The sequence below is a fragment of the Bufo bufo genome, chromosome 11 (genome assembly GCF_905171765.1).
Source record: "Bufo bufo chromosome 11, aBufBuf1.1, whole genome shotgun sequence".
Taxonomy (NCBI): Eukaryota; Metazoa; Chordata; class Amphibia; order Anura; family Bufonidae; genus Bufo; species Bufo bufo.
In genome coordinates this window covers 41359262-41385225 of record NC_053399.1, presented here as the reverse complement: position 1 = coordinate 41385225, position 25964 = coordinate 41359262, and the positions used below count along the sequence as shown (strand labels likewise).

The 25964-nt window shown below is 44.0% G+C and overlaps 1 protein-coding gene across 3 annotated transcripts in view; it reads right to left on the bottom strand.

Moving 5' to 3' along the window:
* Positions 1-14930, bottom strand: part of SMOC1 (SPARC related modular calcium binding 1) — a 190359-nt gene extending 175429 nt beyond the window's left edge. For all 3 annotated transcript variants that reach the window (XM_040412227.1, XM_040412228.1, XM_040412229.1), the window contains exon 1: positions 14634-14930. In XM_040412227.1, the coding sequence (XP_040268161.1) occupies positions 14634-14726 (93 nt within the window). In that variant the 5' untranslated portion in view covers positions 14727-14930. The remainder of the gene's footprint in view (positions 1-14633) is intronic.
* Between the last annotated feature and the right edge of the window lie 11034 nt (positions 14931-25964).

The window sequence follows — 25964 nt, the reverse complement described above, 5'->3', positions numbered from 1 at the left end:
AGCTAACATGATAAATGAAAATAAAAATGTCAGGAGACTGTCAATCTGTTTTACACATTAGCTCCTGGCAAGTATAAAACTGTTGAAGCATAAGCAAGCGATTGTTCTCACAAATGTCTGTATTCTGAATGTAAAACAAGGAGACCAGTCAAAATACTCCAATATATTCCAGACCACTTGTGCAAATGCTTTGCCTCATTGAATTTCATGCAAATATTGCCTTATTTGTGCTCCTTGCTCACCCTTCTTGTCTTATCATTACATCATTCAGAAGACCTTGCAGCACTCACTCCTTATTTATTCAGATATCTAGTCTTTGGCATCTATTAAGCTGGTTTATCCATGGCACATATTCTTCTGAATAATATTGTTACAGCAGTGGGTGTGGAACCACGGTGCCAACCAACCGGTTTGACTGTAGGCTAGCTCTGAGGGCGTTATCCTGTCAATCCTCCAGTATTCAACCTGTACAGGGATCTGGAGTTCGCTGTGTGGGAAGCCACCAGGCCTCTACTTCCTGAGATAGTCCCGGTGTGGTGGGCGGATGCCCTATGGGGGTCAGAGACACTGGTGTGCAGTGCAAAGAAGTCAGGCAATAAGTGTAGATTGTCTGTATATGGGCCAAGGTCAGGGCAGGCAGAGTACTACCATAACTAGAAGACAGGTCCAAGGTTGGGCCAGATGGCTAAAGAGCAATACAAGAAACAGGCAAAGGTCAGGGCAGGTGGCATGGAGTCAGAGTCTGTCGTCAGGCAAAAGTACTCGGGTACTCAGACAGGATACAACACTCGCTGGTATACTAGATACTAGAAACCTAAAACACCCTACCCTAAGGTGCACATTTTGTACACCCTGGCCCTTTGGGAAGCAGGGGAAGTGCATGCCCTATAGGACACTAGGATATCCTAGCAGGAGGAAGGCGTCCAGACTGCAAAAGTCACTACATGTGCCAGCAGCTGAGACAGCTGCCTCTAGAAGAAGGGCTGGAATGGACCAGGAGATGGCCTGCAGTGGGCACAGGATGCTGGTGCAACAACTATACCTTTTCTTGTGCTCCGTATTGTACCTGCTATAGCAGCAGTCTGTACTTCTGAGCTCCTCTTCTTAAAGGGGTTCTGCAGTTTGTTTAAACTGATGATCTACCCTCTGGATAGATCATCAGCATCTGATCGGTGGGGGTCCTACACCCGGGAACCCCGCCGATCAGCTGTTTAAGCAGCGGCGCTCCAGGATCGCCGCGGCCTTCTCACTGTTTACAGCAGGCCCAGTGACGTCACGACTAGTATCAACTGGCCTGGGCGCGGCTAAGCTCCATTCAAGTGAACAGAGCTTAGCCACGCCCATGCCAGTTGATACTAGACGTGACATCACTGGGCCTGCGGTAAACCAGTGAGAAGGCCGTGGCGCTCCTGCTTTCTCAAACAGCTGATCGGCGGGGGTCCCGGGGTGTCGGACCCCCACTGATCAGATGCTGATGATCTATCCAGAGGATAGATCATCAGTTTAAACCAGGCATGCTCAATCTGTGGCCCTCCAGCTGTTGTAAAACTACAACTCCCACAATGCCCTGCTGTAGGCTGATAGCTGTAGGCTGTTCGGGTATGCTGGGAGTTGTAGTTTTGCAACAGCTGGAGGGCCGCAGGTTGAGCATGCCTGGTTTAAACAAACTGCAGAACCTCTTTAAATGAACACTAAACAGAAAATACACAACAAAAAATCTACATTTTCCCAGCGCCACTTCCCATTATTTTTTTTCTTTGATCTTATTTTAATATAACAAAATAATAACAAAGACAGGTGCACTCTGCGGTCTTAGGGCTCTTTCACACTTGCGTTGTTTTGTTCCGGAATAGAGTTCAGTCGTCGGGGCTCTATGCCGGAAGAATCCTGATCAGGATTATCCCAATGCATTCTGAATGGAGAGAAATCCGTTCAGGATGCATCAGGATGTCTTCAGTTCAGGACCGGAACGTTTTTTGGCCGGAGAAAATACCGCAGCATGCTGCGCTTTTTGCTCCGGCCAAAAATCCTGAACACTTGCCGCAAGGCCGGATCCGGAATTAATGCCCATTGAAAAGCATTAATCCGGATCCGGCCTTAAGCTAAACGTTGTTTCGGCGCATTACCGGATCCGACGTTTAGCTTTTTCTGAATGGTTACCATGGCTGCCGGGACGCTAAAGTCCTGGCAGCCATGGTAAAGTGTAGTGGGGAGCGGGGGAGCAGTGTACTTACCGTCCGTGCGGCTCCCGGGGCGCTTCAGAGTGACGTCAGGGCGCCCCATGCGCATGGGTGACGTCATCCATGCGCATGGGGCGCTCTGACGTCACTCTGGAGCGCCCCGGGAGCCGCACGGACGGTAAGTATACTGCTCCCCCGCTCCCCACTACTACTACGGCAACCAGGACTTTAATAGCGTCCTGGCTGCCATAGTAACACTGAACGCATTTTGAAGACGGATCCGTCTTCAAATGCTTTCAGTTCACTTGCGGTGTTACGGATCCGGTGGGCACCTCCGGCAAATGGAGTGCACGACGGATCCGGACAACGCAAGTGTGAAAGAGGCCTAACTAAACCCTCAAACTGATTTTAAAATTGAGAGATTAGCCAACATGTCCTACGGTGTAGGACATGTCTGAACCCGAGCACCGCGCCAAGGTTTCTCAAGTAGATCTTATTTTGCCTAATATTTTGCCTAATATTGCTACTAAAATTAAAAAAATATATATAACAAAATTATGTTTCACAAGGGATCAGCTATTTTCCCCTTCTCACAATATCTGGCTGTAAGGCAACGGACACTAGACTGCTAGTGATTAATTCATAACTCCTAGAAGGTATAATATAGGAATAGCATATCATAGTGTTAGGGTACTTTCACACTAGCGGCAGGACGGATCCGACAGGCTGTTCACCCTGTCAGATCCGTCCTGCCGCTATTTTGCCGTACCGCCGCTCCATCCCCATTGACTATAATGGGGACAGGGGCGGAGCTCCGGTGCAGCTCAGCAGTTCGAGGCCGCCAGACTAAAAAGCCGGACATGCAGTACTTTTAGTCCGCCGGCCATTCGCCGCGCACTCGCGTGCTGCGCCGGAGCTCCGTCCATGTCCCCATTATAGTCAATAAGGACGGAGCGGCGGTCCGGCGGCAGGACAGATCCGACAGGGTAAACAGCCTGTCGGATCCGTCCTGCCGCTAGTGTGAAAGTACCCTAATAAGTATAGATGCTCCAGAATAATTGTTACATGGGGAATGCAAGTAGCTACTAAAACAGAATATGTCAGGAGAGGGGGCAGCTCCTCTTTAAATGCAACATAAATAAAATGTTGCCTAGGTTTACATATATTTTGACCCTACATTAAATGTTTTATTAAAAACATAGACCTCCGATTTTTTTTTTAGGCGGCGACTCACAACAATCTTCTATCAATGGGAGCTGACACTGTCAAGTTTTGCTGATTCTAATGTATCTTTTGGTGACAAGCTATATATCTCCCAACTTTTGAAAATGGCAAAGAGGTACAATATGTGCGGCGCGCACCACAGCCCTTTTTTTCATTCTAGGCCACACCTCTAACTCCGCCCAAAGCATAATTACTCACTCCATCAGAACTGCAGTAGCTGGGGATCGGTTTAGGTGAGTATAAGTTCCTTTATTTTATTTTTACAGCATGTGGAGCCCCGGGACAATTTTTTTCTCTTGCACTTCAATATCCATTTAAATATTAGCACCTAATTCATGGGATTATAGATCTTTTAAGGTCCAAATTGCACCAAATAATGAAGTTATGGCCTAATATACAGGTAGAAACCGTACAGATAGTTTAGTAAGGAGCAATTTAGTAAATTTATTAATGCACATTTATACACTAATTCCCCAGCTCAAAAAGAGAGACATTTAAGGATCAAAAAGGGACAGACGGACATGGGTCCAAAAGAGGGACATTTGGGAGGTATGAGCTATGCCACCCTTGCCCGGTTAGAGTCTGACCCATAAAATTTATCCTATCAGGCAATCAGGCAGCTATAATGTAACATTTAAAAAAAAAAACTAGACAAGATACAGTACATTACCTTTAAAGTGAACACTATTAAAGGTAGATATCTCCCTTGTAAATTGCAATTCCCCTCAAGTGAAAGAGTCTTAGTGCAAACGCTAATATTTTCTTCATGAGATAACGATTCTGGAGCATCTTTTCTGTGTTGTTCAGATCCCCCATTATTCATCCTAGAAACTAATGAATACATTTACAACCAATGTCAGGTAGGTGCAGGTATTGGTTTAGTATGGAGCTCTCAAAGTGAACAAGAGCGCACCACACTCCATTCATTTCTGTGGGAGCGCAGAAAATAGCTGAGAGTTGGCTCGGCCATTTCCGGCAGTTCCATAGAAGTGACTGGAGTGGTGGCCGCACTTGCGCAATGCCCTCTACATTCATTTCTAGAGGACTTCAGAAAATATCAGAGTACAGTGCTTGGTTATTTTTGTCACTCCCATAGTGCGTGTGCGGTGTGCTCTCCTTCACTTTGGGAGCTTTGTTCTAGAGATAGGTGCAGGTCCCACCTCTAGGACCCACACCTATCTGACATTGGTGGCAAATCGCTAGATGAGACAACCCCTTCAAGTGGACACCAGTGGTGATTCAAAGCTGGTAGCCATGGTTGATATTGCTGTTGGCTGCAACCAAAAGAGGAAGGTCAGAACTAGTGTTGAGCAAAATCCACAAAGTGGAGTTCGATCCAAATTTCATGGAAAATTCGATTCACCGGGAAGCCGAATTTCCTTGTGGTTTGTGGTAACGAATCGATTTCCCTGAATGGTGGTAAAAAATACAAATAAAATCATACTTGCCTCCTCCATTTGATTGCGAAAAGCCGGCCACAGCCATCTTGATTGAAAATCTTGCGCAAAATCCCATGCGCGGTGACGTATGACGTCATCACGGGCTGTGCGGGATATAGCGCTGGATCTACAGTACAATCAAGATGGCGGCGGCGGCCAGCTCTTCGCGATCAAATGGATGAGGTAAGTATGATTTTATTTTTTAATTATTTTACACTGTACTATTGATGTCAGATGCCGCGATCAGCTATGAACGTGGCATCTGAGGGGTACAATGATGGGGAACGGTGCAATAGCTGCTCCTTGTCATTGCACCCACTACTTACAAAGAAGTGATTTTTTTTTGTAAAATTAGGTGAAGCAGCCAAATAGAATTTTCCAATACTTTGCTCATCACTAGTCAGAACCTTGAGATTGTTTGTATCGGTCCATTGTGGTCTACAATGGCATTTAGCAAGTATTGGCGAGAAACGGGCAATATGTTTAATCATCATAGGAGAACACAGTAGAAGTCCTATTACCTGTGTGCCTCGAAAAACATAAACCGCTCCATGTTAATAAGAACGGCTTTAGCAAACAAACCCCATGATCGTTATCTACGGGGTGTGTTGTAAGTAGATGAATGAGTGTTCATTTCCTTCTCACAAGGAGATGTATCATCTGTAGCAATGGCATAAGAAAAAACTGTGCAGCCCACGTTGATAGAGCCGACAGCTAAAAGGCAAGTCACGGCGGCTTTAGAACATTGCTGCACATGTAAACTAAAGATGCTATACTGTAACAGTATTATCAGTGCTGGCTCTAGAAGGGAATACACGTGGAGATAACATTGAAGTCTTACCATTACACTATGTAGATACCTATATAGATAAAATCGCCATGTTTGAAGAATATTGGTCAACTCACCAACTGCTTTTCACATTTGTCGCATCAGTATACATTGAGATGAGCACTGTTACAGGCTGTTCTCTGGAGCATTGTGTGTCCAGCAATGCCCACCGGCCCCATTGACTATATAATGGGATCCAGCTGCTACCTGGCAAATATGCCAGGATTCAGCTGGACAAAAACTACTGCATGCAATGTTTTTTGCCCGTCCGAATTCTGGCATATTTGCCGGTAGTGGCCAGATCTCCGCTGAATCCCATTATAGTCAATGAAGGACACGGTGGCAACATCTGGCAATGCGGGATGCAGAGAGCTCTGGCAGGCTCTTCTCTGCCGGAGTGGGAACGCCACTGAATGAAGCCAAACAATATGGTGTAGCACAGAAGCTAACACATGCAGCCTGTATGAAGGCACATATAATCCATACTCACTCATATTTGTGTTAGGAAATTCATGGCATTTAAGCCCCACCCTAGAACACCAATTTATGGGCGGGATTTACATAATCCTACCCAATTTAGAGTTTGGACAAACCAAATTTGTTGGTGTGGTCTCTGAAAATTTGGGATAATCAAGCCAAATTTTGGACCGTTGGCAACCATGATAATCTCAGCGGTACCATTTGGCTCCATAATATGGAGGCATAGTAAGGTTCCATACATTTCTATCGGTGTCACTGTAAGGACATGCCACGTGCATAAGCCTAACTCTAAGATTAAGTTCTCTTTCCATTATGAATCATACCTCAGTATAGAAATACATGTTTAACTTGTTTAAACCTTAAAGTATTAAGAAACCTCTATTTTGTATTCGCCGGTAGGTGTCATATTCCCATTTGCTCTGTATGTCAAAAATAATTGTAACCAAATTGCAAAATTCATAGAAACCAAAGAAAATGTTGAGTCATTGGAGCTTATTATGGGTCAAAATTGGTCAAAATGTAGAATTTCAGCAGAGTCAATGAAATTTGAACAGGACAAGTGCAGACACATTATATATACAGTGACTTCTTGGGAAACTCAAATATACAGATCCAGACTTCACATATTAGTGGCTGCAGGTCTACTATATGGACATATTTAAAGGGGCTTTCATGCTAATATTGATTTTTAAGCAAGTGCCCGCAGCCTGCCCCCTGAAATAGAAGATTCATACTTACCTACTCCACACTGCTCTGGTCCTCCATGTTGCCCCCACTATCTCCAACTTCCAGTCCCCACAATATTTACATCCGGTGGCCATGGTCACATTCACAGCTGCAGCCAATAATTTGCTGGAGCAGTGCATGTGAGCATACCCATGGCCAGCCGGATATAAGCCGTGCGGGGACCAGAAGATGGAGACAACGCGGACAGCCAGGAGGACCAGAGCGGTGTGGAGCAGGTAGGTATGAACCTTCTATGTTTAAGGTACTCTTTGTTCCAAGTCTTCGTATTCTAACCTAATGTCTACTTCGCAGGTACAGAATTGCCTTGAAGAGCTGACAAGTGCTCACCACAGAGGCAAAAAGAGGATATTTCCACAGCAATACCATTAGAAGGTATGTGGACGAATGTAATCTCTACTGAACTATAGATCTGTATGCATCATTGTTATATGGGTCTTGGTGTCATGACCTATATACTGTATTTTCTTAGAGGGTTGTATATGCACTTCCAATACACAGTGTGTGTGGTATGTACAGTCGGCAGAGTGTGTGCCTGGAGCAAGATTTAAGCAGGATTGTGCAATGAACAGCAAACAATTACCATTTTATTAAGAGTCTAGCCGCTCTAAAAACAGTAATGACGTTCTATCTGATTTACACTGAAGACACATTCAACCCAACAGAGGCTATTACAGTGGTGATTCCATGGGTCAAAGATGGCCCTACAGGATTTTTACACTGAGCAGAAAAGCCTTGACGTGGCGGTGTTTATAGCTGGAGATAAACCAAGGTCTAGATCCAGAGGGGATTACCAGGATCCTGGTCTGGACAAATACTTCTCTTCTGGCCAGAGGAACCCAAATCTTTATGTCCCAGGAAGCATACAGCACAGGACACAAATATTGTTCTCCAAGTCTAACATGAATTCTTGTTATATTTTGGCCTATCTTCTAAATCCTATTATCCGCTATGATTAAGCATGAAGCATCTGGTTTAAGATGAAATACGCAGATGTGATGTGATTAATCCTTATGTGAAATAGAGAGAAAATTGTTCAGAGCTGCTGAGTTCAAGGGATCTACAAGGCAGTTCAAAAAGATAGGATGCACCCATAAAAAAATCAGAAAATTTAAGGTAGACATTCGTTGGTGGTGGGATAATCAGGGGCGTAGCTAGAAATGCATGGGCCCCATAGCAAAAAAAAATTATGGGCCCCCACATATCTATCGGGCCTCCCACAACCCCTTCCAGAGCTCCCACCCAAACACCCATCCTAGATCTCCCACCGCTCAATGGGGATGGAGCAGCGGTCCAGCGAAATAGCGGCAGGACGGATCCGACAGGCTGAACAGCCTGCCGGATCCGTCCTGCCACAAGTGTAAAAGTACCCTTAATCTGTCATATAAGGGGGGGGGGGGGGGAGAAACCCCAGAACTAGAGTGTGCCACCCAAAAGAAGGAAGGGGCGCCCTCCTTATCACTGCTGGCATCTCTTTTTAACTTCCGATCATCAGACTCTCACTTACTAATTACAGCACACACCCCTGTAGTGTCCACCATCAGACAGGGGAGGGAAGAAAACAAACCCCAAAACTAGAGTGTCAGTGTGCCCCCCAAGTTGGGGGGCACACTCTAGTTCTGGGGTTTCTTCCCTCCTCTGTCTGATGGTGTACACTAGAGGGTGTGTGTGCTGTAAATTTGTAATTAGTGAGAGTCTGATGATCTGAATTCTGAAGTTAAAAAGAGCTGCCTGCAGACCTGCAATGATGAGGAGGGCGCCCCTTGCTTCTCTTGGGGGCCCCACTCTGCAGGCAGCTCTTTTTAACTTCAGAATTCAGATCAAGTATCTCATAAATCATAAGTTCTCACTTTCTTTCACTTACTTTTATTTAGAGCACACCAGTCACAGAGACTGGAGTGGAGACCAGTTGAGGAGGGTGCAGGAGCACCGAGCAGAGAGAGGAGGACCGGTCCAGTACAGCGCAGGCAGGCACAGGCTGGAAGCAGTAGCAGTGTGAGACTGAGACTGTGACACTCTCACTCAGTCAATCTCAGTCAGACACTGCTGAGCTGCTCAGACTGGTTTCCGGCAGTCAAAGAGCGGGAATCTGACTGGCGCCAGTGCAGCCGGCGGGACCACTCCCTCCCTAGTCCCTCCACTCCAGGTAGACCCCCTGAAGCCACAGGCCCCCCCCCCCCCACACGCCCGCCGTGGCTTCAACTGAAGATCCGGAACTTAGGATTCCTGCGCTGCGGGCCTGCGGCGCTGGTGGCTGGCTCCGTCCCTCAGGTATGCCCCCGTCCCGGCCCCCTCCACCGCCTACCTCATCTGCTGCGCGTGCGCCCTGCTCCAGTCCTGACTCCTTCTCCCCAGCCAGGCCCGAGCCGCGGACCGCTCGCGCCCCACCAACTACACTAGTCTAGTGTAGTGGGCGGGCACTCCACGGCTCGGGCCTGGCTGCCTGTGTGTGTGTAAATAAAAAAATATTTAAATAAATCAACAGAAGGCGGCCTGGACGGGCCCCCAGTGGCGTAGGGCCCCATAGCCACTGCTATGGTTGCTATGGTGATCCCCATGCCACTGGGGATAATGAAGTCATTTATAGTCCAGCCGTATAGCCATGCATTCGGATTGCCGTTATGGAAGCCAAAATCAGGAGTGGATCATAAAAAGAGAGCGTGTATTAATCCCTTTCTGAACTCTGCCATACATGTATGGAGGAGGTTCAGTATTTAAACATGGTGCCCGCTGTGAAGATGAGCGGAGAGGTTTTACACAGCAGGCACCCAGAGCTAATATCTGTGATCAGCAATAATGCCGATCACAGACATTTCAATCCTCATATGCCATGGTCAAGTGTGACCATGGCATCTGAGAGGCTCCCCTGCACTAAGATCGGGTTAGCTGTTCATTTACTATGGTAGCCTTGAACCTGCTATAGGCTCTGAGGCCTGCCACAGCTGTATTCCTAAGGCAGAGCTCCATAGGAACTCACTGAATCTCCTATAGGCTGCAATGGTAATTCTTAGCAGTCTATGGGACAACCAATCTGACGATCGCAAGTTCAAGTTCCCTAAGGGGATGTTAAAATAGTTTAAAAAAAATATATATATAATTTCACATCACCCCTTTTCCCCATATTGAAAGTAAAAACAAATAAGCAATAAAAAATAAATAAAGGTCATGGGTATCGCTGTGTCCCAAAACACCCTTACCATTAAAATATAAACATATTCATACATAGGGCAAATGCCATAATGTAAAAAAGAATCAAAATGGCCATTTTGTCACTTCACCTTTGGAATAAAAAGTGATCAAAAAGTCATACACACTCCAAAACAGTATCAATAAAAACTAGACTGCCCCACGATAAATGAGGCCCCACTCAGCTCCATAGACATACTGTAACTATTAAAAAGTTATAGGGGTCAGAATATAATTACGGAAAGAAAAAAATCTTTTTTGTTTTCCCCTCAAAGTTTTTACTTTTAAGTATTAAAACACAAGAAAAAACTGTAATTGTACTGACCCACAGATGAAGGTAACAGGTCCGTATTGGGAACGCCATAAAACTGCGGTGGAATTGCATTTTCTTCAAATTCCACCCTACTACATTGTATGCAATATTAAATGGTGCCATTACAAAGTACAACTTGTCCCGCAGAAAAACAAGCCCTTGTGTGCCTATGTGAACAGAATAAAAAAAAAAAAGGTATGGCTTCGGGAAGGCAGTGAGTAAAAAATGAAAACGCAAAAACAGAAGATTGCAAGGGATGAAGGGATAAAGGACAAATACGACTTCTCTTTTTTCTGAATTTATTCCTGGTTTTGGCTTCCAAACCTGCACATGTGGCTGTATCCTTACAGGTCCAGGAAGCTGAGATATTATATTACTGTTTGGCAAGGTCCGGTGGGCACTGTATGTCTCCTTAATGACAGTCAGTACTAGATAATATGTATTTACCATTTTAGTGATTATTTTTTTGTGACCAGCACATAGGAATATAGAAGATATTAAGACCGGCGTCTAAAACGCTGGTCCTAATAAATGAGCCTCTTAGTTTCTATTGGCAATGTGCGACTTGGAATAACTCATCTAAAAGTTAATGCATACAAAAATATTAAACTAAACTAATTATTGTCACTGCTGTCTGTCTATCTGTCGTGTATATTTACACACACAGTTGACATTACTATGACCACCAGCTAATATCCAGAGGAACCTCCATGTGCAGCACGGACAGCAGCTAGACAGGCAGGGAGTGGCTCAGTAAGTCCTGGTAGGTTGTCACAGGTATCTGGAGCCAGGCTGACTGCAGTGCATCTGCTGTAGGGTACGTGGGGGAGGGTCCATAGAGTGAACAAGACCATCAAAATGGTCTCACAGATGATGAATTGGATTCAAGTCTGGGGAATTAGGGCTCCAGGGTAGTACTTGGAAGGCTTGGTTATGCTCATCCAACCAATGTCAGACATTTCTAGCTGTGTTACATGTTGCATTGTCTTGCTGGAAGATCCCATCCGCCCCTGGGAAGACAATCAGCATGTATGGGTGTATCTGATCTGCAATTATGGATTCATACCCATATCGGTTGATAGTGCCTTCCAAATGAATAAGTGGACGCAGAGGATGCCACAAAAACATTCCCCAGACCACAACGCTGCCACCACCAGCTTGTGTTTTTCCAGCAATGGTTGCAGGGTGTTTGTTCTATGATGTTTCTCACCTGATATGACAACATCCATCCATTCAATGAAGCAGAAAATATGACTCATTGGAGAAGACAAACTTTTGCCAATCAGTGGAGGTACAATTCCGATACTGCCGTGAAAATTGAAGTCTTTTCTGACCTTGCAACTTTGTTAGCAGAGGTTCAGTGACCTTCCTTGCATAGTAGGGTTCCCTGAACTGTTTTAGACACACGTCTGGTAGCCCCCTGGTTCATTTTGCCTGTGAGCTGCTCCCCTGGCATGTCGTTCGGCTCTCATGTACCTTCATAGCTGACGTTCTCACATCAGTGGCATGTGGAGCTCTGCAGTTTTGCAAACTGTTCCCAAATTGCGCAGTTTCAGAAATGCTGCCACCTTTGGCCCCAATGCCAATAATCATCTCTTTCTACAGCTCTGATAAATCGCCCCTTCTACACATGCTCGCAACGAAAGATAAGTGTGCAGACAACCTATCACACACCTTATATACCCACCTGACTTCACGAGCTACGCAGTGTGCAGACATACCCACCAACTCGCCACACCTGACTTCACGAGCTACGCAGTGTATTTGTCTAGAATACTTTATTATTTGGGTACATCTGATATGTGATGGTGAGCATCAGGTGATAGCAGGTTATGTCCTAAGATGGTCACTGATGCTCCAGGAATATGTGACAATATAGTCCACAGTGTGAGATAACTGATGCATCTATGGCCAGAGGACAGAACCATCTGGACCTGCGTACATGTCATGGTATTACTCATCTGCCACAGTGCATGTACCATATGAGGGAAGCGCTCTGCAAAGTAGTCCTATGTGGTTTGACTGGGAATGTGATGGTACCAAAATGTTCATTTGACCTCGGTGAAAGCTTTGTGCTTCTGGCCACCTTGAGGGATTCCCCAGGGGTTTTTACTGTGCGGCGCAATGTGGCCCTGCACAGATCACACTACAAAATTGCATATCATAAGCTCTTTGCAATGTAATACAATATGACATCCATAAAACTGCTTGTGATATTACATGCAGTTTTCTCTGATTTCGAGGTGGGACTTTCTTTTTGAGGAATAATAAAAAAAAAAAAAATCCCAATTAGAGATGAGCGAATCGATTCTAAACAACTTTGGATTCTTCCTAAATCACCGCATGTGCAAGTAATTTCATGTAACCAGAGGAATACTAGACGCGATATATCGCTAATAATCTTGCACAACGCACTGCCCCAGCCTTATTGGTAAGCATCGCTTTCATTAAATCCAACTTTACACATAGACAGTTACATTACAATTTATGTCTAATAGATTGTCAGAAAGCCATTTATTTTAATTAACGGGGCAGTGTATTGTGATATCCTTTACTGGGAAGAAATGCGTAGCACTTTGCACCTTCTGAACAATGCATGAGTGTTAGGACTGCAGTATCTCCTGCAGCTCTCGTGGCCTCTGTTCCAGTGTTAATGGATTTAATATAGAGATGTAGCAGAGCTGAAACTGTTGCATACAGAAGAGCCTTAATGCAACTCATATGATCAGTTGTCTGTGGTTTTTACATTGGAATACAGGTAATTCTTGGCATCCTGATGCTAAGGTTGAATGACGCATTCAGCTCTGCTGCTGTCCATCTCTATTTCCTTATGACATCTTCATGAGAACTTATGTCATCTACTATTTTTTTCTGAAAAGACAGAATACCAAGAAAACGGAAAAAGGCCATTGAATGTAACATGACCCCGCTCTACAAGATCAGCATCAACCTCTACAATAGAGAGATTAGATAGCATTCAACTCAATGGAAAAAAACTGAGCAATCCGATATTGCATAGGACCAGAACCAAAGAACTTTCCCCAACAAGAGGTCGCACTGCAAACACTTTCTAACTATCAAGACGTTGACGATGAATACACCAATTTTGAAGCTAGAGATGACAGAAACAACCGCTGAGACGCACCTTACGGATCATGCGTTAGCCATAACTAGAAGTAAATGTACTCCACAATGATCTGTAATGGAGACTGTCCATAGTTCACCCCCCCCCCCCCCAACTCCAATATTCTGCTAATCCTTATACAGAGCAGCTTTCTAGGTCACCGGTTTTATGTGTGCGGACTGCAGCGTTTCCGTGTTTCACGTTTTAATAATGCGTACCACCATAGCAGAGCTAAATCTGTCAAGGTGGCACAACTGTGTTTCACCATGTGCTATCTATGGTTTTCCATAGGACCTGCTAGTTATCTTAACGCAGGCATCATGCACACAACCGTGTCCGTTCTGCAGTCCGCAATCCGCGGATCCGCATTATACAGATGTGATCCGTGTGCCGTCCACATTTATTTTTGCAGACCCATTGACTTCAATGGGTCCGTGGTCCACATTTTGCTGACATATTCTATCTTCTTGCGGAACGGACATAAGGATACGGAAAGCACACAGATCATCCTGTGCGTCCGTTCCACAAAAAGTTAGAACATGTCTTACACTTGGCTGCAAAATGAGGACTACAGACCCATTGAAGTCAATGGGTCTGCAAAAAAATACAGATACAAGACGGACAGTATCTGTATTTTGCAGATCCACGATTTGCATGCCACAAAATACATACAGTTGCGTGCATGAGGTCTAATAAAGGCAAAAAAATTGGTCACAAACTCAGCCCTGCTACATCTGTACAACACTTTTTTTTTTTTTATAAAGAAAGCTCAGCACTGTGATAATAAACTAATACCAGGTCTTAATTATTTCTGTTAACATTGCAACAATATCTGTAACAAGCTAATATATATATATATATATATATATATATATATATATATATATATATATTCAAGACAAAAAAAAGTGAAACTATATTTTCATATCCTAAAACAATAATGATTGAATCTCAGATTCTCAGATTTTTCTGCTTAGTTGGTATTGTCTTGTCATAGAAGCTAAGAAACCCTGCAGGTCAGATTATATGTAGAGACCAGAATATGTGTGTGTATGTGTGTGTGTATATATATATATATATATATATATATATATGTATATGTGAGATCTCTTACCCGGGGTCCAGTTCCCCTGTGGTTCAATGACTGTGTCTCATGCAGCAGGACAAGGAGTAAAGTGACAATCATGGCAAAACGTCTCTGGATCATTGCGTTTCCTCTTCAAAACAGGTGCAAAAGTTTATAAAACAGACGTATAAGGGTTAATCTTCAGATTTTCTGCCGTTTGGAAAATTAAGCCAAACCTAATACTTAAAAAAAAATATTCAAATAATAATAATATAAAAAAAAAAAAATCTAGGAAAGCAAAGTAAGTGGACATGCACAGATGTCTCTCCTGTGGTTCTCGCCTTGTCCTTTGCTGGCAGCAGGTTTAAAGCATTAACACTTCCATTGGGATCCCATTATAAACCCGCCTGAAAGGGGAGGGTGAGTAGGGGGGGGGGTGGTAAATTAGGTCTGACCCCTTCTTTTTAACTTGCTTATATGGTACTACCTTGGGAGTGTTGCTGCCACCTACTGTTCAATAATTGAGCGACAAAAGTTTTCATTTTTAAGCCGCATTACCATAGGTTAGATTGAATTTCCTTATCAGTTGTGTTAAAAGGTGTTTCCTATTCTAAAATATTTATAAGGCAAAAAGAGATTTGCTTCCAGAGATAACCCATACACATGCTAGGATCCCCTTATACGTGGTAATACGGGAGATAATGGTGACCTAATCTTCACACCTACAGTTTCCAATTGTATGAATCACTGGCAGGCACAGTTCTCGTAAGGTTAGGGCTAAAGAGATTTTAAGCTCTTGACAAGAAGAACATGATGAGTCTTTTTTTTTTTATCATTAAGGTACAGTACAGACCAAAAGTTTGGACACTCCTTCTCATTCAAAGAGTTTTCTTTATTTTCATGACTATGAAAATTGTAGATTCACACTGAAGGCGTCAAAACTATGAATTAACACATGTGGAATTATATACATAACAAACAAGTGTGAAACAACTGAAAATATGTCATATTCTAGGTTCTTCAAAGTAGCCACCTTTTGCTTTGATTACTGCTTTGCACACTCTTGGCATTCTCTTGATGAGCTTCAAGAGGTAGTCCCCTGAAATGGTTTTCACTTCACAGGTGTGCCCTGTCAGGTTTAATAAGTGGGATCTCTTGCCTTATAAATGGGGTTGGGACCATCAATGGCGTTGAGGAGAAGTCAGGTGGATACACAGCTGATAGTCCTACTGAATAGACTGTTAGAATTTGTATTATGGCAAGAAAAAAAGCAGCTAAGTAAAGAAAAACGAGTGGCCATCATTACTTTAAGAAATGAAGGTCAGTCAGTCAGCCGAAAAATTGGGAAAACTTTGAAAGTAAGGGCTATTTGACCATGAAGGAGAGTGATGGGGTGCTGCGCCAGATGACCTGGCCTCCACAGTCACCGGACCTGAACCCAATCGAGATGGTTTGGGGTGAGCTGGACCGCAGAGTGAAGGCAAAAGGGGCAACGCTAAGGGGCAAAGTGCTAAGCATCTCTGGGAACTCCTTCAAGACTGTTGGAAGACCATTTCAGGGGACTACCTCTTGAAGCTCATCAAGAGAATGCCGAGAGTGTGCAAAGCAGTAATCAAAGCAAAAGGTGGCTACTTTGAAGAACCTAGAATATGACAAATTTTCAGTTGTTTCACACTTGTTTGTTATGTATAGAATTCCACATGTGTTAATTCATAGTTTTGATGCCTTCATAGTCATGAAAATAAAGAAAACTCTTTGAATGAGAAGGTGTGTCCAAACTTTTGGTCTGTACTGTATGTTAGATTTACCCCCCTGTAAAAACATATTATATTAGCTGCGATTCTCCTGGTCTGCAGCCTTGAAGATCCATCATTCCTAGAAGTCTAGTTCTTTAAAACGCATCCATTGCTATGTGTGTTAATAATATTTGTGAAATTATAACGTTCTGATGTCAGACTATAAATAGATGAGCGACGCTACATGGACACTGCTTATCTTCTTCCAAAGGCAATCTTGAAGTTCCTTCTACTGAGCCAACCATGGATGAAGGAACATGTCATGCTCCCTCCTATTAAGATATTCTTCAGCAGATGAAATGTGTATTTTACAGAACTATGCAGTTTTTTTTAAAGGCTAAAAAGAGGTTCTGTAGCATCTGAAGTGAGTATAATGACTAATGTACCCTTTGATATGAATGAAGAATATTAGTTATGATCAGTTTCATACCGTCAATGGAGACATATATCATGCAACTGCTATGGGGCCCGGGGGAGGGGAGCCCAGCACTGAACTCCTCCTTTCTCTTCCTGATGTGGAAACACTGCATTTTCATGCAGTCACCACTAGGTGGAGCTCAGTGCAAACAATGAGAATTACTGTAACTGTATGGATTCCTATGCACTGAGCTCCCCCTAGTGGTGGCTTCAGGCAGCCAGCTTTGTAGTAGGGGGAAAGCAGGAGATTTATTAATGTATTCATGCCAGTTGTCTGGAAATATGGTTGTCAGAATGAAGCACCTGTTCCACTTTACTGACATAAAATTTGGATAAAGTAGATAAGGCCAGGTGATAATATTTTATTATTTTGTTTTTAATTAAAATTCCTTCCAATTTTTGAATTTTTTTCATTAATCAGAAATCTGGGGCACTGCATTCTGCATTGCCTGGAAGTGATTGAAACACACATACTGGGAAACTGGCTGGGGTAGGAGGGCCCATACTAAGCTTCTCTATGGGGCCCTAGGAGATCTATGTACGCCTCTGGCTATAATCCAAATAAAACTCCTTTATTTTTAAATCGTTATCATGAAACTTCACAGATACATATCGAATGTTTTTTGGCCGTCTGAGCATAGCCTAATATTTTTGTGATTTGCAGTTGGAGTAAGCAGTGGCAGGGGTTGGGATATCCCCAACGCTATGCTGGGTCCTCTGGACACCATTGAGATGTCCTCACGTGTTGCTGCTCTCTGGAAGTAATAGTAGGGCATGGGGCACCCCAATGGAAAATAAGTTCACAGAGTCAGGGTTTGCAGTAAACCAATGCGATTCTTTACTGGAGGAAATCAAGTGCAAAACAATACAGACATGGCACTGAGCTGGCTTCTTCAGTCTCCTCCTAACAAAAGAAGATTTCATGCTGAGGAAAGGTCTGAGAGTTAGCTGTCCCTATCTCCCTTAGAAGGCAAGCTCCCTGGCCAAATGCTGGTGGCCTAGGGTCTGTGGCTCAGTGGTCTCACCAGCTCCCTGGTCACAGAGCTGGTGACCCAGAATCTGTGGTAGAGTATCCCTGTCGCCGAGTCTTCTTTTTCTGAGAAACACAGGCAGAGTTTTTCCTACTAAGCATGGGGCCTTATCTGCAGATTGGCAGAGTATCTTCTACTTAACACTGGTCCCTATCTACAGACTATTAGGGGCTCTGACTGCTCTCCTTTATATATAGTTTCTAGCTGAACTAAAATTTCTAGTGGGAGGGGTGGAGTGGAGAAGCACAGCCTAAACAGAAACATTCTTACAATTTCTGTCTAATATAGACTTGTATAGAGCTTCAATGCAAATCTATGGGAATGAATAAGCCATTTATGCAGACATAAACAAGTCTTCAGACACAAACAACAGAGGTAAACCAGACAGTTTTCCTCCAAAACTTTGCATAGTTAGAAAGTCGTAAAGTATCTCAGTATTAGCTGGCTGAGCATTGATCCTTTCTGCAGTGCAGCTATAGTGTGATAGTGCAAATGAACAGAATATATCATGATAAACATATAAATTCAGTTTAACAATAGGAAACTGTAAAAGTGCTTGCAATAGCATAAATCACAGTGCAAGTTAACCCTTCAAAGTGCAGTGAAGTAGGGAGTTGATGGCTTTGCATAGTAGCCAAACGGCCAAATGTCCATAGTCTAAAATACCGCTCCAGAGTTCTAAAGGTACATCCTTCCATATATAATGCATACATGAATTTTATAGTCTCCTCTAGATTAAAACATTTTAGTGGCACATACAGAAAACCTAATAACTATATAACAAAAAGTTCTATAACTCATATACTTTGTGTTTTGACCACTCACCATTACACTATTTCTGCTTGCAGGCTAAAATCGGAGGCAGAAAACCCTGTGCAGACCTGATACTTCACACAGTTGGGAGATATACTATATCCAGCGTGGGCATTTTTATATTCGCTAACAGCAAGAGGGTATATTAAATATGGAAAGGAATTGAAAACACCAATGTATAATAAAAAAGAATTGCGCAATTTTTCATTATTCGAAGGGTGTAATACATACAGGGGTGCACCTAGCCTTTCTGCTGTCTGAGGCGAAAACTGAAATGTCGCCCCTCCCTCCCCAATGCCAATTTCTTAACCTAACCCCTTCCTTTCAGCCCATGGCCCTTCAGCAGCCCCTCTCTTGCCCCTACCTGGTGCTGCAATCGCCACACCTGGCTTCATTGGTGGTGCACCCCTGGATACATAGAATAGTGTATCAGAATCTAAATCGGGCAAGTCCAACTGTGGCCTTCCAGTTGTTGCAAAACTACAACTTCCATCATGCCTGGACAGCCTAAAGCTATCATGGCATGCTGGGAGTTGTAGTTTTGGAAGGATGCAGGTTGGACATACCTGATCTAGATAATTCTAGATAATTGCTACAATTTGTCTATCCCTGGGGAAATCCTGGGGAGCAGTAAGATGACCAGATGTGACTTGACCTATGCACTTGACAGATGCAGTATTTTAAGATAAGGGGTTCTCCACTTTGGACACTCTGTAGTTGTTAAAATGATTTTCATTATAAAATAGTAGTATCCCCCTGCTGGAAACCCCTGTGATCAGCTAAAATCTGTGAGGAAACCTGGCAGGAAGTGTTCCGTTACCCTGCAGTGCCACCACAGGAGAAACTAAACCTAACACATTCAAGGGTGGACAGGGAACTTTATGTGGCCCTGGAAAGTGGCCACATATTGTAGGTAGGTTCAAATTGACAGAAGGTAGGGCAACACATGTAGGCAGGGGCCAGCAATACCTTAGTGCAGCACAAAATGCAGCCCCAGCAGAACCAAATTTCATAGTGCAGTACAAAACACTGCCGCCCTCACCACAGTATTCAACTGAATCAAGGTCCTGAGAACGGTGATACAGTTTAATTCAGGAGGGCACCTGTGGCTGACAGCCAAGTGCCTGGTGCTTCTAGCATTAATTAATGCTGAGAGGGTAAGATCGTTATGTACCTGGCTGGCAGAGGTGCTGAGACCGCCACCTGGGTATTGGCCCACTGGGAAATTTCCATGTAGGGTCTATGGCCAATCCACCCCTGGACACATTCAGACCAATGGGCAGGCTGTGTACTGCAGGACTGGACCGGTCCTTCAGAGTGAGAGACACTCTTTGCAACTGATCTCCAATATGACCAATCGTAGAAATGCAGCAAATGCCTTATAGGTGTGCTCAGCTCATAAAGGGCTTGTGCAGTGGCATAATACTGTATTGATGACCCATCCTAAAATGTAAGTCATCAATATCAGATTGGCGGGGGTCCTTATCCCATCAGCACCACTGATAGGCTGTTTTGAAGCTTCCTTCTAAGGGCTCATGCACACGACTGTATGTATTTTGCGGTTCCCAAAACACGGATCTGCAAAAAATACGGGTGACGTCCGTGTGTATTCCGTATTTTGTGGAACAAAACAGCTGGCCCCTAATAGAACAGACCTATCCTTGTCCGTAATGTCGACAATAATAGGACATGCTCTATTTTTATTTTTTTTGCGGAACGCACATACGGTAACGGAATGCAGACTGAGTAACTTCTGTTTTATTTGCAGACCCATTGAAATGAATGGTTCCGCATATGTTAAGCAAAAAAAACACAGAACGGACACGGAAAGAAAATACATTTGTGTGCATGAGCCCTAAGTCTGTTGGTGCAAGACTGATAACAGTCAAACCTAATAATCTAAATGTGATCACAAATGTTCCTCTTCTCTTTGTTATATACAGTATTTCTCTTGTTAAAACAGGAGTCCAGATTTGCTTGTTCTACTGTATCTGGATGCAAAAAGGTACAATCATAGTCTGTTTTTTTTCCACTTGGTCACCCACCTTGCCTACACCTTCCTCCTTGCTCCACCTCTTTTTGCGCCATGTCTTATGTATGGTAACATTTCTGTGCATTCTGTACACCTATGAGATAGTGAAACTCCCCTGGGATGAATTTAAAGAGGTTCTCCGGGAATTAAGAAAATGAAAATACTTAAAGAGTTTGTCACCTCGTTTTAGCTTATAGCGATGCGGAGATGGACGGTTAGATCGCCGCTAGCATGTCCGCAATATACCTGTCCCATAGCGCTGTGTGCTTTTATTGTGTTTAATTTTTTTTTTTTATAGATATGTAAATGACCCTTGTAAGGTGCTCAAGGGGCTGTACTAACCTTCTTGGAGCCCAGCCATGCCACCTGTGAAGGAGCCCAGCACCGCCTGCGTCCTCTGAATCTCCTCCTTGCTCACAGTTAGATCGCATCGCGAGATTATGGTGAAAAAAACTGAAGACTTGCCTGAATGCCGGATCCGGCATTTTTTCCATAGGAATGTATTAGTGCCGGACCCGGGAATCAAAATACCGGAATGCTGGATCCGTCCTTCCGGTCTGTGCATGCGCAGACCTTTAAAAATGAGAAAAAAATAAATACCGGATCCGTTTTGCCTGATGACACCGGTATTGCAATGCATTTTTCTCACTGATCAGGCATTTTTCAGACTGATCAGGATCCTGATCAGTCTGAAAAATGCTTGATCAGTCAGAAAAAATGACATGCGTTTGTATACAGTTTGCCTGATCAGGCAACGGAACTGCCTGCCGGAATCAAACAAAGCAAGTGGGAAAGTACCCTAAGGGTACTTTCACACTAGTGTTTTTCTTATCCGGCACTGAGTTCCATCAAAAGGGCTCAATCCCGGAAAAGAACTGATCAGGTATATCCCCATGCATTCTGAATATATAGTAATCCGTTCAGGATGCATCAGGATGTCTTCCGTTCAGTCATTTTGACTGATCAGGCAAAACAGTGCCTTCAGAATATATTATGGCCCCCATAGTGTCCCCCATGGTAAATAATGCCTCCCATAGTGTCCTCCACTGTAAATAATGCCCTCGATAGTGGACCCCATTGAAAAAAGTCTGACACAGTAGCCCCTATTGTAAACAGTAGCCCCTATTGTAAATAAAAAAATATATATAATACTCACCTCACAACTTGTATGTGAGCGAACACTCATTCCACACTGGAGGCAGCAGGACCTGACACACACAGCATGATCATATGACACAACACGCTGGCAATATCTGGACCTGCTGCCTCCAGTGCGGAGCGGGTGTTCCCTTGCGTGCAGGTGGATGTTTTTTTTAAATTATTTTAACCCCTGAAAGGCCATTTTTTTAAAACAGTGTAACCATTTTTAATGGCCATTAGATGGGTGTACTCCTGTTTAAACTGCCATTAAAAACGCACCCATTGAAATCAATGGGTCCGTCTGGCCATGAAAACGGCCAAAAATAGGACATATCCTATTTTTGGACTGCCGCTAATTACTGGCCATTAAAAAAAATAGCCATATAAATAGCTCCATAAACAGTTTTGGAAATTGCCATCACAGCCATTTTTGTGTGCATGAGGCCTAGTCCACACTTGAGTGGTTTGATCAGTGATTACCAAAAGTGTGGAGTAGCCTGGATGTATTTCTGGAGTGTAATAATATTACAGGCTATAGCTACTAGAGAGGGGTCGTTGATCCAGGGAGTTATTCCGATTGCCTCATTGGAGTCGGGAAGGAATTTTTTCCCCTAAAGTGAGGAAAATTGGCTTCTACCTCGGTTTTTTTCTTTTTTGCCTTCCTCTGGATCAACTTGCAGGATGACAGGCCCAACTGGATGGACAGATGTCTTTTTTCAGCTTTATAAACTATGTTACTATGAGTGGAGGAGTGGAACCTACACAGAGATGAGGTATAATGGAAAGATCTGCACCTGTTCTGTGTTTTTGACCCGCACCTGGCTTTGGCTCACAATCACTGATGGAAATCGCTGACCAAGCACTGACCAAAGCTCTGAAGTGTGAACTAGGCCTGAGGCCTAAGAATGACATTTGACATTTGTGTTTGAGGGCACATGAGACATAAGAGTTCAGAGCTGTCCAATTTCCTGCACAAATGTTAAGGGTATAACACTTGGCAGCAATGACTGTCTAATTCAGCAAAGCTCTTCTTACACCCCAGAAATGACAGCCTGGTTGAAGTTTTACAATGTGCAATAACCTCATGCTGAGCAGTGACAGGAGTATAGGGTGGCGGAAAGGTTAGGATATTGTCTCTGCTCGGAGCAAGCGGGAATAGCTACAAGAATCACTGATACTTCTCCTCTCTGATGCCCAGGGGGTTTGCAATTCACACTCCACCACTGAACTTTGTTATTAGCAACTTGTTAAAACCAAACTGCTCAAGGGGTTATGTGCTGTGGAGGTTGAAAGGCAGGGACAAGTTATTTTAGGATGGGAAGAAGTAGAGCTATGTGATGAAAAATGAAAAAAGTGCCTTAACACATTCAAAAAATAGAATACAGGGAGCAGACATGGCAGAGGATTTTCATGCCAAAATACTCTGTTAAAGCCTCATGCGCATGGGAAAGCTGTGTCGCAGGACACCTCAATGGTTCCATACAAGATCCACAGGCAGTGGTGTATGTAGAAGCGGGTCCCCATTATGGTGCAGAATGCTGAGTTTTGCCACCCAACGCAGAAGACATCACTATAATAATATAACTATGGCACTCTGAGTCAAAAAAACAAGAGCCACAAATTCCTAATAAAGAAGATTAATTTGAAGCCCTGAGAGTGCTGCCATCAATCTCCATATATCTACATGCGATCCTGGCCAGTGAGATAAAAGTCTTGCAGGTGTATTGAGTTTATCCTGCAGACTTCCCCCCCACCCCCCCAGCGAAGTGAGTACACACATTAAGTTTTTATTTGAATTTGAGACAGATTTCATGCCACAATAACTGGTCTTTTTTATATGGTTTAATTTAGCCCTATAGATATGGGATTCTGATGTCTAGGTGCAATGAGCAGGACCATGGTACGGTGGCCAATGATGCAGTGGATCAGGATAGGTGAATATAAGTCTATGGTTTGTTCGTGACGCCAATTGCAATGTGCGCAGGGTACTGTTGCAGGGCCCTTTAAGATGTTATAACTCACGTACCAGGTGAGGAATGCCAGAGTGGGGATAGTGTCTCTGTGTAATGTCAACGGTGTCTCCTACCTTGGTACGGCTGGACTCCTGGATCCTGGCTCACTTGCAATAAATTGAGTGTTGCTAGTAGGAGTAACTGAAGAACCTTGGTAGTAAGGAATGAGATCCAGACTGGTGATATAATCCAACTTGCCTTTACTGAATGGCAGCTTGAATCCACACGAGTTACAGCAATAGTCTTGGGTCCCAGCAGGTATTGGCAATATGTGGCAGGAATCAATATATCTTCTGCTTCTTATCATATGCCTGGAGAATCTGGCATGAATCTATCTTCTGCTCTGTCTATATTCTGCTTGGTATGGGCCTGACTAGCTGAGGAGGAATTTGGCTTCTCCTGGTCTCTGGATCTGTACTCACAGCTATGCTCACAGGCAGGGCCGGTTCTAGGTGAAATGGGGCCCTGGGGCGAAAAACAATAAGGGCCCCTGCCCCCCCCCCCCCCAACACGACACTTGCTGACTTTAACGTCCCCCCCGTCACTACAGAAATACAGTGCCCCATAGCTCTTACATCCATTGACGTCTCCCTTGATGTAGATGTTCTCTGTCCTCGTCTTCCCCTTTCAGACCAGACCACCATTTTGTCGCCATTTTCCATCTCTGCAGTTTGACAACAAAAAAAAATCTTAGTTTACTACTTTTCCATCATCCTCCCATCATCCTACTACCCCCAATACTGTGCCACTGTGCTCCCCAATACTATACTGCAGAAACAGATAATACCCCTGATAATACTAGTACCACACAGAGCCCCCCCATATAAAATACCCCTTCTTTGTGGCCTCAGTAGAAGCCCCAATAGTGCCCCATAATAATGTGCCTGTATCAAGTGCCTCTCCATGCCCCCCATGTGCCAGTATCAAGTGCCAAACCCCCCCATGTGCCAGTATCAAGTTCCAAACCCCCCCATGTGCCAGTATCAAGTGCCAACCCCCCATGTGCCAGTATCAAGTGCCAAACCCCCCATGTGCCAGTATCAAGTGCCAACCCCGCTCATGTGCCAGTATCAAGTGCCAACCCCGCTCATGTGCCAGTATCAAGTGCCAAACCCCCCCATGTGCCAGTATCAAGTTCCAAACCCCCCCATGTGCCAGTATCAAGTGCCAACCCCCCATGTGCCAGTATCAAGTGCCAAACCCCCCATGTGCCAGTATCAAGTGCCAACCCCGCTCATGTGCCAGTATCAAGTGCCAACCCCGCTCATGTGCCAGTATCAAGTGCCAAACCCCCCATGTGCCAGTATCAAGTGCCAACCCCCCCATGTGCCAGTATCAAGTGCCAACCCCCTCATGTGCCAGTATCAAGTGCCTCCCGCTCCCCCCATGTGGCAGTAAAAGTCCGGTATAAAAAAAACAACACTTATACTTACCTCCATGGCAGCGATGTGATGCAGGCCTTTTCCGGCCTGTGTCCCGCGCTGTGCGGCTCAGGCGACGCAGTGACGTCATCACACCGCCTGCACCGGCCTACCTATGGGTATATATCACCGGGTGTAGGCCATTCGTTTTCAGCGTCCGTATAAAGACAGTCCGTATAAAGGGGGGAGAGAACAAGAGCTGTTAAATACGGCATACTTAAGTAAGTTGCTACATTTTTTGTTAAGTGCAATCATCATAAACAGTGCATAAATTCACATTGCAGCACCTAGAAGGATAATACACACAATGGGCATGTTATCTTGAACGTTGCATAACAGGTAAACTTGTAGTAGTGCAAAAACATTATGCAAATATCAGTGCAATCAATATTATCATTATAGTCAATTGTAATCCAATAGAAAAATAAAGTTAAATATAATCCACACAAGGTAGTGGGTAATTTCCACAATGGGTAGTTTTCCTCACAGGAAAGTCTGTAAATCTTCCTCCTGGATCCCATATTTGAGGATGCAAAAGTTCTTCTTTAACCTGGGTGCTCCTAGGAGCTGTAATTCCTGCAGAAGCTTCATCTGCAATCTGCTGGTGGCTTTCTGTGGCAGAACTTGGAATTGCAGGATCATCTTTCTCTGGAAAATCCTTTATAAGCCTTGGCTTTTCCCTGGCAGGGGACAGGTTCTCAGGACAGCAATAAAGGA